Genomic DNA, 16,401 nt, shown 5'->3' on the forward strand with positions numbered 1-16,401 from the left:
TTCTGTCTGACCTCCGAACCCCTCGCTGCATGCATGCTGTTATGAAATGTCTCCCTCTGTTTTACTGCGCCGCATTCATCGTCTCTGGCCGGCCTCCATTTGTCCTGCTTTGATGCACAATTTGCGATTGTCCCCGTTTAGGATAATTACAGACAGTGGTGAAAAATCTGTGATATGTTACTTTCAAGTTAACGAGCCTAGTATGTTAGCTGAAGATCAGAGACACAAATGTTGCTTTATTTGTTGGTATTTGACCAATTTTTTCGTTAACAAGTGACAGTTTGTGAGCTGTTGTGACAGGTTTGGTTCATTTGATTCCATCTCTTTGGACCGTTTGATGAAGAGGATCGCTGAATGACGACGTTAGCTTACCATGCTAGCCGCCATTTACTTGTTCCTCGTTTAGCGTTCCATGGTGAACAGACGTGTTTCAATAAAGATTTTGTTAATTTTTTTTAAAGAGCGTGGTTTCGGTTTTCGAACTAATCGGTTTTCGAACAGCCTTCTGGAACGGATTATGGTCGAAAACCGAGGTATGACTGTTTGTCTTTTGAGAGGGTGCGCGACATCGATGTTTTTTGAGTGGTGCCGAGCAGACCAGAAAGGATATTTGCCTGTTTAATACAAACTTTCTCGGGCAACCCTACAAACACAACTTGCACCGGTTATCGGATTCATTTGTCGCGTTGTATAAAAGCCAAACAGGTACAAAAAAAAAATAATAATAATAAATTGTACTATACTGTGCGAATCATCTCCTTTTCCAGAGTGGTCATTGTTGTGTTCGTGCGTCAGAACGTACAAACCTCATCTGCCTTCTGTCCGAGGAGTCTCTCGCACGCTCTCTCTTCTCTTTCGACGTCTCCATTGTACTTTGTAATTAAGTCTAAAGACGAACTTTGCGAGTCCAGCTGGACTGCGCTTGAACTTGTGCGGTTAGCTGAGGTCCACGACATTGGAGCAATAACAGACAAATACGCAAAATGACATCCTCTTCAGCCCAGTTTTTTTTTTGTTGGGGGGGGGGGTGATTTTTGCATCCTACATTGATGATGTGGAGTTCTGTTTGCTTATGAGCATTCTCCCAAGCTTCCTGTCCAGATCGCTTCACCGCCCTCTGGCACGGATGCTTTTACGGTTTGCGGTGAAAGGAGAGAAGCGCTCCGGCGGATTTTCCGTCCGCGGTGGCAAAAATAAAAACGGGGCGAATGCAGGCCAATGCGGCTCTTTGCACGCACTCGCAAGGCCACTGCGCAAAAAACTTTCCTTTTTCAACCGGCGCTGGGCAGGCTTTTTTTTTTTTGTCCACAAAGGCCACATTTGAGTTTTAAACGGAAAAAAAAGTTTAAAAAAAAATAAAAAGTTCAAATGTGAATGTAAAACCTCACAATGGATTATTTGAATATGATATTCATAGTCCAATTAATAAAGAATTGTAATTAACTGAGCAACTATTTACAGAATAAAAAATTTATTATTTGACACATTTTTCTGTTGTTTAATGATGAAATAATATTGCATACACAAGTAATAGTAGTATTATTTATAATAGTTTTGATGATCAATTAACCAATTATTTGATAAAGTAAAAAAATTATATTTAAAAAAAAAATTGACTATTAGTATTGTATTTTCGGTAAAAGATATTTTCATAAAATAATAATGTGTGTATATTTTCTGATTTTATTGTAGTTTAACAATGAATACATTAATTCATTTATTATTAACTAATATCCAATAGGGCAAATAATTGGGTAATTGACTCATTTTAAATAAAATAAAAAATATTAGAAAAATATATATAAACTGTTACGATGGCAACCCTTTCACGACCACTCCACTTTTTTTTTTTTGTGAAAAATGACTTATGAAAAACTATTAGTGTTCATACAGTTACAAGCATGTTACTTACACTTGAGTATATATTTTTTCAACATTTGACTCATCATGAAAAATGAAGTTTGACAGCAAATTATCAATTAACAAAATATAATGATGAATGAATAATTAAAAATATATATATATATATATTTGGAACTAAAAAAAGCACCCATCCCTTGAGCACAGAAGTTTGGTTTGGACTTTGGCTTGTGTGCGTGCAGGTTGACAGGACGGTGGATGATGAGCAAGGATGGCGTGCGTGTTGGCTTGTTGCGTTTCACCAAAGTGGAGGTGAACGGCCCTTCACTCACCGGGTCTTGAATCATCGCTTTCGGAATGCCATTGGATGGGAAGAGGAAATGGGTGGTAAGGCTACACCGGGGCCGAGAAAAGAAGCTCCACCTCGACTTTTACGCACCCACCCTTCCTTTTCATTTTTTTTTTATAGATGGTATTTTACTGCCGCACGCCATACGGAAATAAACGCTAACATCTGTTCTCGCAGACTTCGGCTGAGTAATTATGTGTGATGATGCAGGACCATTAAAGTTGATTAATCCGGGACGTTATTGTTGGCTCCATTGCCGCAGTTCAGCTGTCGACTCTTCTGCGTTGCGTCAAAGTCGGTTTTGCCTTCTAGCTAGTCGCGTTCAAAAACTTTTGGTGAACTAAGGACTTACATTTGGATTTTCCTGCGACCCGGTGTGGTTTGTTTGAATCCGTTTTATGTCGTCTGACTGCTACATTAGCTTCTTAAGCTAGCATGCCCCTTGTAAGCACGAGGTAATATAGTAGATTCTAACAGCAAGTGTGTATTAGTCGTTTTAGCTTCTCATGGTACCTTATACTCTTTACAAGGCAGAGTGTCATACTTTGGATGTGTGTGTTCTATTTTCTGTTTTACTAGACAAGCAACTTTAGTTTTATTGCAGTTTTCAAACACAAGACAACTCAATGTGCTTCACACAACATAAAGCACAGTATTGAAAACAAGGCTGGGCAACTCGGGCCCTCGAGGGCCGCTGTACTGCATGTAGGAGTTGGCCACCCCTGATCTAAAAGCAAACAGAAGAGTCAAAGTCATTCAAAGGCAAAGCAAAGAGAACAAAAGTATCCTATTAAAATTACACACACACAAAAAAAAGCATGTACTTTTAAGAACGTTTAAATGCATGTACAAACAAAAGATTTTAAAACATTTAAAAACCAATGAAAATAAATAAAAAGTAGGTTTCTGAAATTACGAGAACGACGTATTGTGAAATTGATTTTAAAAATGCCAAAACTACCTGCATCAAAGGAGTGAGGAAAAAAATGAATTGAGACTCATTTGACTTCTGTTGGCAACGTATTCCATTTGCGTGCAGCATAACAGCGAAATGCCACTTCGCCATGTTTGCTTGGAAACCCGAATTCCACTCATTGACTCGAGTCTGCAGACCTCAGGTCCCTACTGGGTTTATATTCAATTAGCATTTCCTTCATGTGTTCAGGACTCAAACCATTCAGTGATTTATAGACCTGCAGCGTGATCAGTAGGGGGAAGCGGGTCTCCCACCCGTCCGTAAGTGGAGATCTTGTGGAGAAAAATCGCTGCCATTGGGGGAAATTGATAAATACAACTGGATGGAACCTGCATAGCCATGACAGCCAACATTGGCATTCCGAAGTCTTTGACCCAAGGGTAACATATGCAGACTATCCAAAAAGGGGCCCTAGGATTGACCCTTGAGGGATCCCACATGTCATAGCCATTCAATCAAATTTGAAACTTCCAACAGTGACAAAATAACACCTTTCCTCCAAGTAGGACATGCACCATTTTAGGACTGATCTATTATATCCTACCCAAGTTTGGAGCAACAGGATATTCTGATCAATTATATCAAATGCTGCACTCAGATCCACGAGTATTAGCATTTTCTCTTGATTCTAAAATGAAATTGGAATAAAAAATTACACCAGACAGTGAGAGAAAGTAGTGCAAATTTTCCCTAGGATGTCGTCTATCAAAGTGCTTTCTATCCATGCCTGGTGTATTTTCTTTCCATTTGTGTAAAAATCACCTCTCGTGTCTGCTCTCTATTGTGTTAACACGCAGCCTGACGTGTTAAAATGAGACCGCCAGCCAGGTTTTAAGCGCTTCCTGTCGCGATAAGACGGCGCAACACGCCCAGCCGGGTTCTGCTCCACCTGTCATCATCATTCCTACATTTTTCCTCTCTCGCCGCCGCCGCCTGACTAATTCTTCACGTGCACTTTCTCCCACCCACGTTGTCAGGCGTCAATCCTGTGAAGCGTCGCCCTCTCTTGAAAAGGGGATGGGGTCACAATATTACAAAAAGGGGCAACCGGCGGTCCCTACACACACACGCAGTCTGATTGAATCGTTTGCTTGGTCGATGGAGAAAACAGGAATATTAAACAGAAAAATACACGCTTGTGTCTGTACACACAATGTGTTTTTTAATTTGGTACAACAACAATCTGACTGAATATGTTGCTAGCTAGACTGAGTACCAAAAATACTGACAGTCAAAACCTTTCCAGCCATCTGACGTTGCTTTCAGCTGTTTGGTCAGCAATTTGCTGGAATTCCTGCTGATTCAGAGGAGTCGCATGGTGAACGAGGCCCATGTACTCTCTTTAAATAGCCCATACGCTAATCAAAGTGATTTACACGAATGCTTCTCACTGGAGCATAAATTAACTTTTGGTATGGTTGGAGGGAACCGGATGGGGGGGCTTATCTACTTCCCGTAAATGCGGCTCCGCCTCGGGCTTGGCTGCCGTTTGCCACTTGTCTCTCAGACAGGCGTGGGCAGGTGGGTGTATGTGGTTGTGTGTGTGTGTGTTGTGGTGTGTGCATCTGCATTTGCATATGTGTTTATGTGAAGAGTGTGAATGAGTTGGCAGGCCTCTCTCTTAAGAAAACTGAAACGTGCATTTCAGTTTTCTTATCCACAAGCATCTGGTGTGCAAGACTGGAAATAACTGAATTTATTTATTATTATTATGATTTTTTTTTTTTTTTTTGAGGAGCAGTATTCCTAATCAGCGACTTCATTTGAGGAGCATCTTCCTCATTATGAGGAGCATTTCAAGAATATATAAGACTTGTTTTTCTCTTTATAAAGTCAACAGTTTTTGTTTCTTAATTCACATTGTTCGTCGCAGTAAACTGTATCTTGTTGTCGAGAAACATTTTCAGTGGAGCAATTTCAAACCAAAATGTGCACTTCATATCTCCTTCTCTATGTATTGTGTGAGCACGCTCAATGCAAACCCCCCCCCCCCCAAAAACCTTAGAGCTGCTACTCCCTGCACATACTCACTCCCTGACAATGAGAGCACCACTGCCACCTACTGTAGTGGATGTGCAACCACACTTTAGTATGGCCCAAAAAAAAAAAGCATCCTCCAAGCGTCACACATGCCCTCACATCACATTACATTGCATCGGTGTGTCATTCTTATTTCATCAAGTGGTTCCACGAAATTTATTATGAAAACATGTAATTATGATGATACGTTTGTCGCGCAGGTGGTTCTGCGAAGGTCGCGAGCTGCACAACTCCCCCGACATCAACATCTGGCAAGATGGTGAACTTCACACGCTGGTGATCGCCGAGGCCTTTGAGGACGACACGGGACGCTACACCTGCGTGGCCTCCAACAGCCTCGGGGCGGACAACACTTCGGCCGAGGTTTACATCGAAGGTCGTCCACTGCCGTACTTTGCATGTCGCCACACCAACCACTCTAGGGTTACTGTCAAACTAAACATCAAACAAAGAGCGTGCATTCAAAACAACAACATTGCTTTGCAGGAGGAAATGCTGCTTAGCTTAATGCTAACAAACAATTTAAACTGCCATAGACAAGTCGATAACCGCTTGCTCGATGGACGGAGAAAATTCTGATGACAAAAACACAAATCGACCTTTGTCCTTTGGTCTCGTTTCAGGCGCGTCGTCATCAGACTCAGACGGAGAAGGCTCGCCGTCCAAGTCCAGATCGGCAAGCATGCCCGTGTATGTCTTTTTATGCCTGCTCACCCGCTGACCTCCCAGTCAACCGAAGTGTAAACAAGGTTGACGTCACCTCGCAGCAGATCATCGTGCCGCTATCAATCACAGCCTTCAAAACGTAGACATTGTTTGGGTCAGATTTGCATCTGGAAAAACATAGCTGCAGCGAAGCAGCGGTTCCCAGTCGATGTTTGATCCAGAAATGAGTGGCGTAAAACACCCCCCCCCCCATAAAAAACGCAATCCCTTTTTCTCTTTTATTTAGACTGCAGAAGAAAACGACTTCCATGTGCCTGACGATACGCTCGGCGTCTCCCAAAACTCCGGAGGTGCTGCCTCATCGCTCCACGCTGGTCCAGTCATTGTCGCAGCCTCCGCAGAGGGTGAAGATCCAATAGTTACCCCCCAAAAAAAAAAAAAAAAAATGCAATTTGGGGCAACGTCCTCAGACATGTTTGTGTGTTTGTTTTGGTTGGTCTTTTTAGACGCAGAGCCCGGTGTCGTCGTTGTATGGCGGCGATGGCTCGGGTCCGCCTATATTCACAAAAGTAAGTCTAAATACACGAGCCGTTTTTATTTAATTTGTCATCCTCATCGTGTGGGCAAAAAAGACAAACAGTGCAGGAAGTTTACAAGGTTACAACAGAGTACTGTTCCAATCGCAGCGATGTAACTTAAATCCTGACCAAGAGTTCATTGGAAAACACTGTCAGGTATCAATTAACCTCTTTTTTTTGTGACTGACTGGACTGATTTTTGTCATATATTTGGGTTTTTGTTCATTTTTTGTTTGATTTTTGTCATTTTTTGCTCAGGGATTGTTTTGTTGTCATTTTGGGGGATTTATTTCTGATTTTGACACATTTCTGTCCTTTTTTTGCCCTTTTTTCTTCTTTTTAGTCCATTTTTGTCACTGTTATTGTTTTTGCTCAGAGGGTTTTGCCTTTTTTTGTAATTTCTGGGGTCAGTTTTTGTGGGTCTTGTTTTTCTCACAATATCTTTGTACAATGTTGTTTTCAATTTTATTCTGCTTTAGTAAGACATCGTGAGATTTAGTTTTTTTCTTGATTTTCCTATTAATTTTTTAAAACTCATTCTTGTTGACTTTTTTTTCATATTTCCAATAGATTTTGCCATCGATTTCCAATTTTTGGTCAATAATTATTTAGTCCATAAGGGAGTGCCAAAATTACAAGCTCACTCAACAGGTCAAAACGGACCTACAATGTGGACACTTTTAAATAACGCCTTCTGCTTTTGTTTTTCTTCTTTGTTTTTATTCAGTTGCTGCAGGATACGCAGGCGTCCGAAGGTCAGGTGGTAGTTCTGGAGTGCAGGGTCCGTGGGGGCCCCCCTGTGCAGGTCAGGTGGTACCGCCAAGGCGATCAGATCTTGGACTCTCCGGATTTTCGGATTCTCCAGAAAAGTATGCGACTTTTACTTTTGAATGCTAACAATGCTAATCTTAATTTTACGCTAACCTTACTTCACATTCGATCATTTTTTTGCAATTTTCACACTTCACAAGTTGTAACATAACGTTGCATTCATTGCATAAATTCCTTTCATGTTTTAACATATTTGGCCAATAAAAAATGACTGATTCATTTTTTACATTTTTTTCTCGGTATGAAACGTACATCAGAACCCCGATCGGCGGCAGAGTCAGGTACGTCCTCTGATTGTCTGTCTGACTTGACAATGTCGCACTTTGTAGTCAGACGATGTAAACAGTCTGAATGACCACGAGGCACACACTTGAGTGTTCAGGTGTTTTCTCTTCAGACTGTGACTCACCTGCACGGGCAACTTGTTTTGACTCACCTTTGTGCAAACGACATCGAAAATTGCCATCCTTCACTTGCACGTCTCGTGCGTCTGTCATGTCTCATTTGCAGACATTTAGCGTGTCAGCATTGCAGTCGGTGTCTCGTTTCCACTTTACTGCTTTAGCCCCGGGGTAATGTTAACGCTCCACACATTCAAGTGGTGCGGCCAATCCAAAGGGAGGCGCGGTGAAAGATTTGCTGTTTCAAAAAGGGAGATGAAGGATAATCAACCTAAAGTTACCTGCGGGGTCAGCTCAGTAGCACAGATTCAGTACAAAATACATCACAAATGACATATTTTGGCAATAAGTTTAGCTTTGTAATGTAAAATAGAAATCGAAACAGTTTAAGATCTTTTAGAGCAAGATTGGGTAGGTAGCAAATAGAAAGAAGCAAAGAAGAGAAGGCAGGAAGGAAGGAAGGAAATGGGAATAAATGAAGGAATGAATACAGAAAAACTTAATGACATTTTGTTCGAGCTTTCAGACTTAATGAATGTAACTCAAGAACATCAGGTGACCTGTCAATGATCCCTGTGGGACCCCACATCACATATCTTCTACTTGTATCTACGGGACGTTTCTTACAGTTGTTTTAATATTATTCGCCAGTTTTGTTTTGTTTGTTTTCCTCAGATGAGATCTGCACCCTGGTGATTGCCGAGGCCTTTCCGGAAGACGGTGGCTTGTTCTGCTGCACCGCCTCCAACCCGTATGGTTCAGTGAACAGCTCCTCCCAACTCACTGTAACAGCGGGTGCGTCCAATGTCTTTGTGTTTGCCATTGTTGAGGTGGTTGAATGGGAGGATGATGAGAGTTGACCACTCGGTCTGGGTGCAGATGGGGATAGCTTCCAGTTGTCGCAATCTGCTTGCATTGAGGGCGCACATGAGCATGATTTTACAGGACTGTAGTTGAGCCACATCGTCCCTCAAACAGATCTGATCAGAATCTGGATCAAGATTGAGATTTGAATTCGGATTAGAATCACGAGTAAAACTGATATCAGAATGGCGAGCAAAATCAGGATCAAGACTGAGGTTAGAATTAGCCTCAGAAATCAGGGTTAAGACTGACATCAGAATCTGAACCAGATTGACAGTAGTATTAGGATCACAGTGAGGATTTAAATCAGGATTAGACTCAGGATCAGGTTTAAAACAAACCTTAGAATCAGGACCAAATTCAGGAGCAAGTTTGAAATCAAAATTAGGATCGGAATGAGGATTAAGACTGATGTCAACATGTGGATCAGGATCCAGATTGCTCTTGGGATCACGACCTGGATCAAGACTGACATCAGAATGAGGATTGTAAACTGCAGAATTTTAAGGGAAATTTCAGTGTACCTGATCCTGGCGTCGTTTTGTCCAAAAGTGAGTGCATCACACACTTTAGAGGGATGGTTGACTAAACAGGAAGTGAGGGGGGGACCGCTTCAGATGAGATAACACACAGACACTGAGTTAGATGAAAGCCAGAGTGAGATGAGAAGTGGGAGAGGGGGGGGGGGGCAATATTCCCATTTTCCCTGATGTTTATTTCCCCTCAGGAGCCGAGGACTCCTCCTCCAGTAACGGTGTGTCTGGAGATAGTTCTGCACTAGAGGATGGGGCGTCCTTCCCCCCACCACCCCCACCCCCGCCCACCGAGATCAGCCTGCTGGAACTACCACCCAAGATGCCGCCTCAGGAAGTAGAGCTGTGGTCTCCGGAGCCCGAGGAAAGGCATGATGAGATGAGCTGCGTGCCCAATGGCCAACCCGCCTCCCCGCCATCTCCACCTTCAGTACCCGCACCCCCCCCTCCTCCTCCTCCGCCTCCCCCTCCTCGGCGATCTGACCACGCTCCATACCAGGTTCCATCAGACTCACCTCCCACCCCTGGAAGGCTGTCCCCAAGCCTCGGGAGGGAGGCCCTGCCACTTCCCACCAAGCCCAAACCAAAGCTGTGAGTACCTGCCCCCGCCGCTTTTCTGCACCCTGGGAGAGGGTGGAGAGAGGGTGGTGGGGAGGGAGGGGGGGAATCATACCCGCCGCCAGGGAGGCGCCGCTGGGAGACCTGATAGCGTTGTGAAAGGGTTAAAAAAAGGATAGTCTACCAGCTGCCGCCTGGATGTGTATTTACAGTGAACCCCCGCATAGTCGTGGTTCAACACGACCATAGCAATAGCAAGAAGAAAACTGTTATCTGTGTATCATTACTTCTTTTCAATGTTCAGTTGGCGAATGTTCATGTTCTCGCCACCCAAAGGAAAGGTGACTATAGTGAACAAAAAAATGAGTTACGTAATGCATAAGACTGGAATAGAAAGAAAAAGAATCTGATTCAGTTGCTTTTTTTGGGTGGAGGAGGGGGGGGGGGTCTGGTTTTCATGCTGGTCCCATTTCCGATCCTCAATCTTGATCTTGTGTCTCATCCTGATTGAGTTTGCTCCTTATTCGGAACTCAATCTTGATTTTATTAATTCCTTATCCTGGCTCCGAACACAGTTTGAGTCCTGATCCTTATTCTCCCCACAATCTTAATCCTGATACTGGTCTTGATTGTATTCTCTGTACTGATGCTGATGCTGATACTGGCTCTAATTCAGATTTTCATTTCATTCTTGATTCAGGTCTTTATTCTTCTCGAAATCTTTTCCCTGATCCCGACCCCGATTCTGATCTCAATCTTGATCCTATGTTCTGATCCACCATTTGCGAATGATTTGTCATTCTGGTTTGAATCCAGACTGTCTTTTTGCCGACAGCAAAATTTGAAAACAGTCACATGAAATTCTCTCCGTTTGCGTCGTGTTGCTGATGAAGACTTCGGCTGCCAGGCATTGGTGGAATAACTGCGCCCTGACTCACGGCGTGTTTGTGGAAGTGGAAGTAATCAACTCCCTAATGAAGTCTTAACAATGGCTGAAGTGTTGTTTGTGGTTGGCTTTGCAAAATCAGCAGCATGTGTGGTTCCGCCAGCAAGCGAAAGTGAGAGCGGCTCACTTTCCTCAAGGAAGACGACGGAAAGAGGCCTGAGACGGGAGGGGGTGGTGCTCAAAAGCTGAACAAGAGTCAAGAAAAATCATATTCATGTCCCGTTGGCCTCTTTTGTTGTGAGATGGGCAGTCCTTAAATGGACATGCGAGGCCTGGGATTGGCTGAGACGCCAGGCCAACTCGCCACCCAATTGGCCACTCGAGCTAGAATGACCTGCGTGGAACGAAGAAAGTTTCCAAAAAAGGAAGAGAGCTGTCGGAGCTGACCTTCCTCGCAGGACCGAGAGGGGGGCTATGGGGGATGGAAGCGGGTCACGTAAGACCTGAATGGACTCGTATGTTAGGGAGTTGACAGCATGGAAACTAAACGGTCCGTTCACAGACAGCAGACGACGTGGTTCCCCGGAAAGAGCGTTCCGGTATGCTAAACATGGAAAACGGCACACACAGATAAGTGCGGGGGGGGGGGGGGGGGGATCTCATTTTATCCAAATGAGGACTATAAATCATTTCAGAACGTGTGTAAACAGCACTTCTCTGCCATTAGTTGCCAGTCATTCGAGCAACACAGTCGTCAATTAGCCTCATCCTCACTTATCATCTTCACTTTGTCCGCCACGTCCTGATTCTGTTGTGAATCTAAATCAAAGTTCTGGTTTCTGTCTCCATCCTGGTTCTAAATGCAATCTAAATCTTAATCTTCATCGGGATGTTGAGCTCAAATTTTGAACCTGATGTTAATATGGTTGAACCCTAGTTCTGGTTTTCGTCTTGATACTGGTTCTGATCATCATCTCAATTTTAATCCCTCAAGATTTGACACAAATCAGGTCATAATATTTATCCCGATCCAGATTACAATCTAAATTTGATCCTTGTCCCAGTTCTGATTTCACCACTACGGCATCAACGACCGTCATTCTGATCCAAATCTTAAATCTGACTCTACTCCTGATCATGACCTCAATCTTGTTCCTGCTCCTAATCCAAATCTCTTCATTAATCCTGCTCCTGATCTCAATCTTAATGGTGATATTTGTCTTGTTCATGAGACCACTTTGGACCCCGAATCCTGTCTTGGTCCTGATATTAGTTCTATAAAGTCCTGATCCAGATCTCAAACTGTATTCTTGTGTCATGGCTGTTTGCAGCTGCTCGCCTGATCAATTCGGACGTTTTACACTTTTGTCTGTCCTCTTGCCGACTGTCATGAGTCAACAACGGCAATGACGCCGAGACCGCCGGTTCCCAGTCACTTTGACATATTGACCCCGAACGCCCCCCTCCCCCAATACACACTCACACAGACATCCACTTAGACCCCCCATCCACATCCATCAACACTGATTCATCAACAGGCTGGAAAAGACCAAAAGCGTCAAGGGATTAGACACACAAATAGAAGTGAGTCATTCCCAAAGGGATTGTATTTTTTTTTTAAATGGTGAGAAACTGAATACAGGACACATGCAGCTCGGTAGACATTGAGAAGTAATCGTCCCTCTCCATGCTTTTGCAAAGGTCGCTGGCTTTCACGCAGCATTAGATTTATGCTTTTTGTGTGTGTGTGTGTGTGTGTGTACGTGTGTATGTGTGTGTTCCCAAGCAGAATGTTATCACCTGGTAACAATCAGAACAAGGAATGCTCGTTTTTGGTTCATTCCTTACGAAAGACAACAGTTGGCCATATGATGTGGTATGCTTTGGATCATGACAGCGCTACATCTGCACTCTGATCAAACCCCAATTTTTACATCTGGAGTCCTCCAGGCAAACGGTGCTCTTTGAACTCACCGTCCCCGACAAAGAGAGGATGGAGGAGGCGCGTGAATGGAAGGAGGCAAAGTTCTCAGAGCTTGTTGAGTCCTGTTGGGCGAACGCGAGGAGGGCCCGCTGCCAGCCAATTGAAGTGGGCTGAAGGGGATTCCCTGGGTAGTCCCTGCACCGGGCTCTCTGGCTCCCTGGTATAAGAGGTGTGCAGGGGAGGAAAGCCGCCAAGAAGATCAATTAGGCCGCCAAGAACTCTTCCAGGTTGTTGTGGATCATGAGTAAGGCTTTCGTCAAATTGATGTGACATGCTTTGGATCATGAGCGATTTTCCTTACATTTTTGGAACATTTCATTGCTTTTGGGAGCTCAAGCTTTGTCTTCTGCTCAATGAAAGTGACGCAGGCTCAAAGTGCAGCGTGGGTCACATAAAACCGGTACGTTTCTGACACAATCACCCTCAGAGGGCCAAAGGACGACTCATGTGTCTTGGCGATGGTCCCCTCGTGTCACATGATACTTTTGAGAACGACACTCTCAATCGGTCTTCCATTATGACGCTGTCGCCCGTCAAACGGAATCCTATTTGAGCCCCTTTTATAAAGACAAAGACGGCAAAGTGAGTGGAGACCTCGCAGGGAAGATTCTTTACTCTGAAAGTGCTTTGAGGATGCCACGAGGTACGCTTTGGATCATGAGCCTTTCCTTTTCGATGTGTAGGTAGTTGGACTTATGATGTGGTATGCTTTGGATCACGCCCGATTTATTTTCCATAGACAGCTACGGTCGATGTTGGACAGATAAGACGCTATGCTTAGGAGAATATTTTTTTCTATATCTCGAGGCGGTTCGATAGGTTTTGACATACGATGTGGTATGCTTTGGATTATGACCGTTTTCCTTTTTGGAGAGGGCATCACGATGTGGCGTGCTTTGGAGCATGAAGGATTTTCTTCCCATAGATCGATAGATGTTGACCCGTTTTTTTTACAAGGCAAAGACAGTCAAGTGACAGGAGACATGGCAGGGAAGCGGTTTTACTCTGAAAGTACTTTTATTGTGAAGGCAGAGGGAGGAGGAGGAGGAGGAGGCCCTGCCTGGCAGACAGTCTGACTCATGCGGAGGGCGGGAGGCTGAGGGAAAGAGAGAAGGAGGGAGTCAGAGCGCGTCTGTCACCGTCTGGGCCGCCGAGCGCTCTCTATATAGGTCGCTCCTACCTGGCAGGGCCGCAGACGTCAGCACGCTCCCGCGCTGGAAAGGACGCCAAGCGCTCCAAGGTAAAAACGGTTTTGGAATCGCTCGCTTTGGGACGCAAAAGTTGCGGATTCAAGTTGCGTGACTGCCGCTGCGCTGTGATTTCCACTTTGAATGAAGTTTGAAATCGTTTTCCTGCGTTTGTGTGATTTGGATTCGACCAAGGTGGCTTCCCGCTTTGTTTGCTTTCCTTCTCACAACAAAACTCTCCAAGCGCTTCCTCTACCCTCTCCTCCACCTCCTCTCGCTTGCCGCTAATCCCGTTTGATGGAGATGCTGTCCCGTTGCGATCCGGAGAAAGAATGCGTCGGGCATTCCTTGTGTGATTGAGGGAAGGGAGGGAGGGAGGAAGAGGATGGATGAAGGTGAAGAAGGATGGTGGTGGACGCGAAATGTGAGACGCAAAAGGAAGAAAAAGCCTCTCTGTGCTACCTTTGAAAGGAAAACAGTCTGGTTCTATTTTGTGCGTGTGCGTGTGCGTGTGCGTGTGCGTGTGCGTGTGTGTGTGTGTGTGTGTGTGTGCAATTAGAGGCCACGGAGAGCCAGGAGGCGGGTTTGAAGAGAATATAGGGGGTGGGGGGGGGGGCTGCTTTGGGAATGGGCCTCGGTGGAGAAAGTCTTTTCCAAGTCAGCTGGCATATTTTTTTTCTCTTCTTTTGTTTGTTTCCCCCCCCCCCCCCCAAAAACGTATGACACTTGTGCGTCCGGTGTCTCTCGGAGGGCAACGGTCAGCCAACATTCCTTTCAGCGTAGGTTCTTGCCAAAGCTGTCGGTGAGGCTTTCAACTCGCACTTTCGATTGAGTTATGACTTAATTACACAAGCATTTCTCAACAAAAAAAAAAAAAGTTGCAGCAGTTATTTTCAGGGTCAAATTTGTCATTGAATGAGGAAAGAACCATATTTGGGAACTGAAGCGGGACTGGCTTGGGCTGCGTATGAAATCGTGCAGCCTTCATGAGGAGTCATCGAATTAATTTTATGATGTGCTTGTCAGTTTTGTCATTGAGGTCATTTTATTCTCAGGGCATTCAATAAGTTGCAACTATTTTCTTCTATTTTTTTCCCCCCTCTCTCTCTCTCTCTCTTTTTGGGGAGTTGTTCTACTTTTTATTGTATTACTTTTTGGCATTCTTTTTTTTGTTTCATTCTAATGTTTATTACATTTTATTTTTATTTTAATAATTTTATTTTTTGAGGATTTTTTTCTCATGTTGTATTTGTTTTTACTTTTATTTGAATTTGTAATAATTTTACTTTTTTCTACTACAATGTATCGTAACATCGTATCATTGTTTTATTGATTTATTTTTGAGAGTAATTTAAATACTTAACCACCGTTTTAGAATGTTGTGCTCACTTTTGCCGCCTCTATTATAATGAAAAAACGCTATTACACTTTATTTTCCATGATATTCCACCGCTACTTTTTTCTTTTCTTAGTCGTTGGCAAAAGTCACACGGCTCTCGGCAAAAATATGAGGCGTCATAACAGGACGCACGCAAAAGTGACGGATGTGATGGCTATCGAGCCACTGTTGGGTACTGATGACACGTTTCCTGTCCTCGACCCGAATCAGCTGGTGCAGCATTTTCGCGGCGCTTGCCTGACTCACGTTCAGGGGGGGTGTCGGTTGTGAATGAACGCTCACATTTCCTACAGCCCCTGAATGCAACGCTGGTCTCGTGCCTCCGGCCTGGCTGTCCTTGTTTGCAAACATGCAGCATGGCCTCATTAGCGTCCGTGCGCACTTATCAGCTTCCTGCCCCCCCCCCCCCCCGGCCCGACATTTCCTGTCATCAGCTGGCTTGTAAAAACGAGGCGGGCCAGCTGCGGCGATGCGGCGTCGGCTATTTATACTGAAAGCAGAGCGAGACCGAAGTGCGGTGTCACAGCTGGAATGAGGAGCAGGCAGGCAGAGGGCAGCGACTTCAAATCGACTTGCGGGCCCAAACGCAGCTGTGTTGTCATGGCGACGGCGGAACACATCCCTCTTCGGTTGGGCCTCGAGACGCGCGAGCAGCGGCGTTCCCTATAATCACACTCGGCGGCTTTGTTGTGAACCATACTGAGGATTGTGTACTTCTAAAAAAAAAAAAAAAAAAAAAAAGCAATTTAATTTGAGCTTTTTGGATTTGAACTTTAATGAGTGTTTCTTTTGAGGGTTTTTAAAAAATATATTGGATACTTACAATAACCCATTAATTGTTTTATTTTAGGACTTTTTTTTACCATATGATGTGGTATGCTTTGGATCATTCTTTTCCATATATGTACATACTGTATAGATGGATGTTGCACAGATGCTAAAATGTGGTACGCTTTGGATCGGGAGATTTCCCTTTCTGCAGATAAAGTACGTAGATGTTTGAGGCATGATGTGGTATGCTTTGGATCATCAATAGGCGCATGATGTTGGACCTGATGTGGTGTGATTTGGCTCATGAGTTTTCCTTTTCTATCCACAGACATTGGACATTTGATGTGGTGAGCTTTACTTTTTTTTCCACATGTTTGATGTATGATGTGGTATGCTTTGGATCATGGGCTTTTCTTTTTTACAGACTCGTGAATGTTTGACATGTGATGTCTTATGGTTAGGATCATGGGAATTTTCCTTGTCTTTGATCGATTATAGACATGATGTGTGACGGATGG

General features: G+C 44.1%; 1 protein-coding gene across 1 annotated transcript in view; it reads left to right on the forward strand.

The window, feature by feature from the left end:
* palld (palladin, cytoskeletal associated protein) overlaps positions 1-16,401 on the forward strand; it is a 37,401-nt gene that overhangs the window by 11,070 nt on the left and 9,930 nt on the right. Inside the window, exons 2-9 of the mRNA XM_086114929.1 lie at positions 5,426-5,601; positions 5,849-5,915; positions 6,178-6,295; positions 6,398-6,460; positions 7,197-7,338; positions 7,558-7,581; positions 8,377-8,496; positions 9,293-9,689. Of these exons, the coding sequence (XP_085971055.1) occupies positions 5,426-5,601; positions 5,849-5,915; positions 6,178-6,295; positions 6,398-6,460; positions 7,197-7,338; positions 7,558-7,581; positions 8,377-8,496; positions 9,293-9,689 (1,107 nt within the window). The remainder of the gene's footprint in view (positions 1-5,425; positions 5,602-5,848; positions 5,916-6,177; positions 6,296-6,397; positions 6,461-7,196; positions 7,339-7,557; positions 7,582-8,376; positions 8,497-9,292; positions 9,690-16,401) is intronic.

Source organism: Hippocampus guttulatus, chromosome 7 (genome assembly GCF_054856545.1).
Source record: "Hippocampus guttulatus isolate MCC_2025c chromosome 7, RoL_Hgut_1.0, whole genome shotgun sequence".
Taxonomy (NCBI): domain Eukaryota; kingdom Metazoa; phylum Chordata; class Actinopteri; order Syngnathiformes; family Syngnathidae; genus Hippocampus; species Hippocampus guttulatus.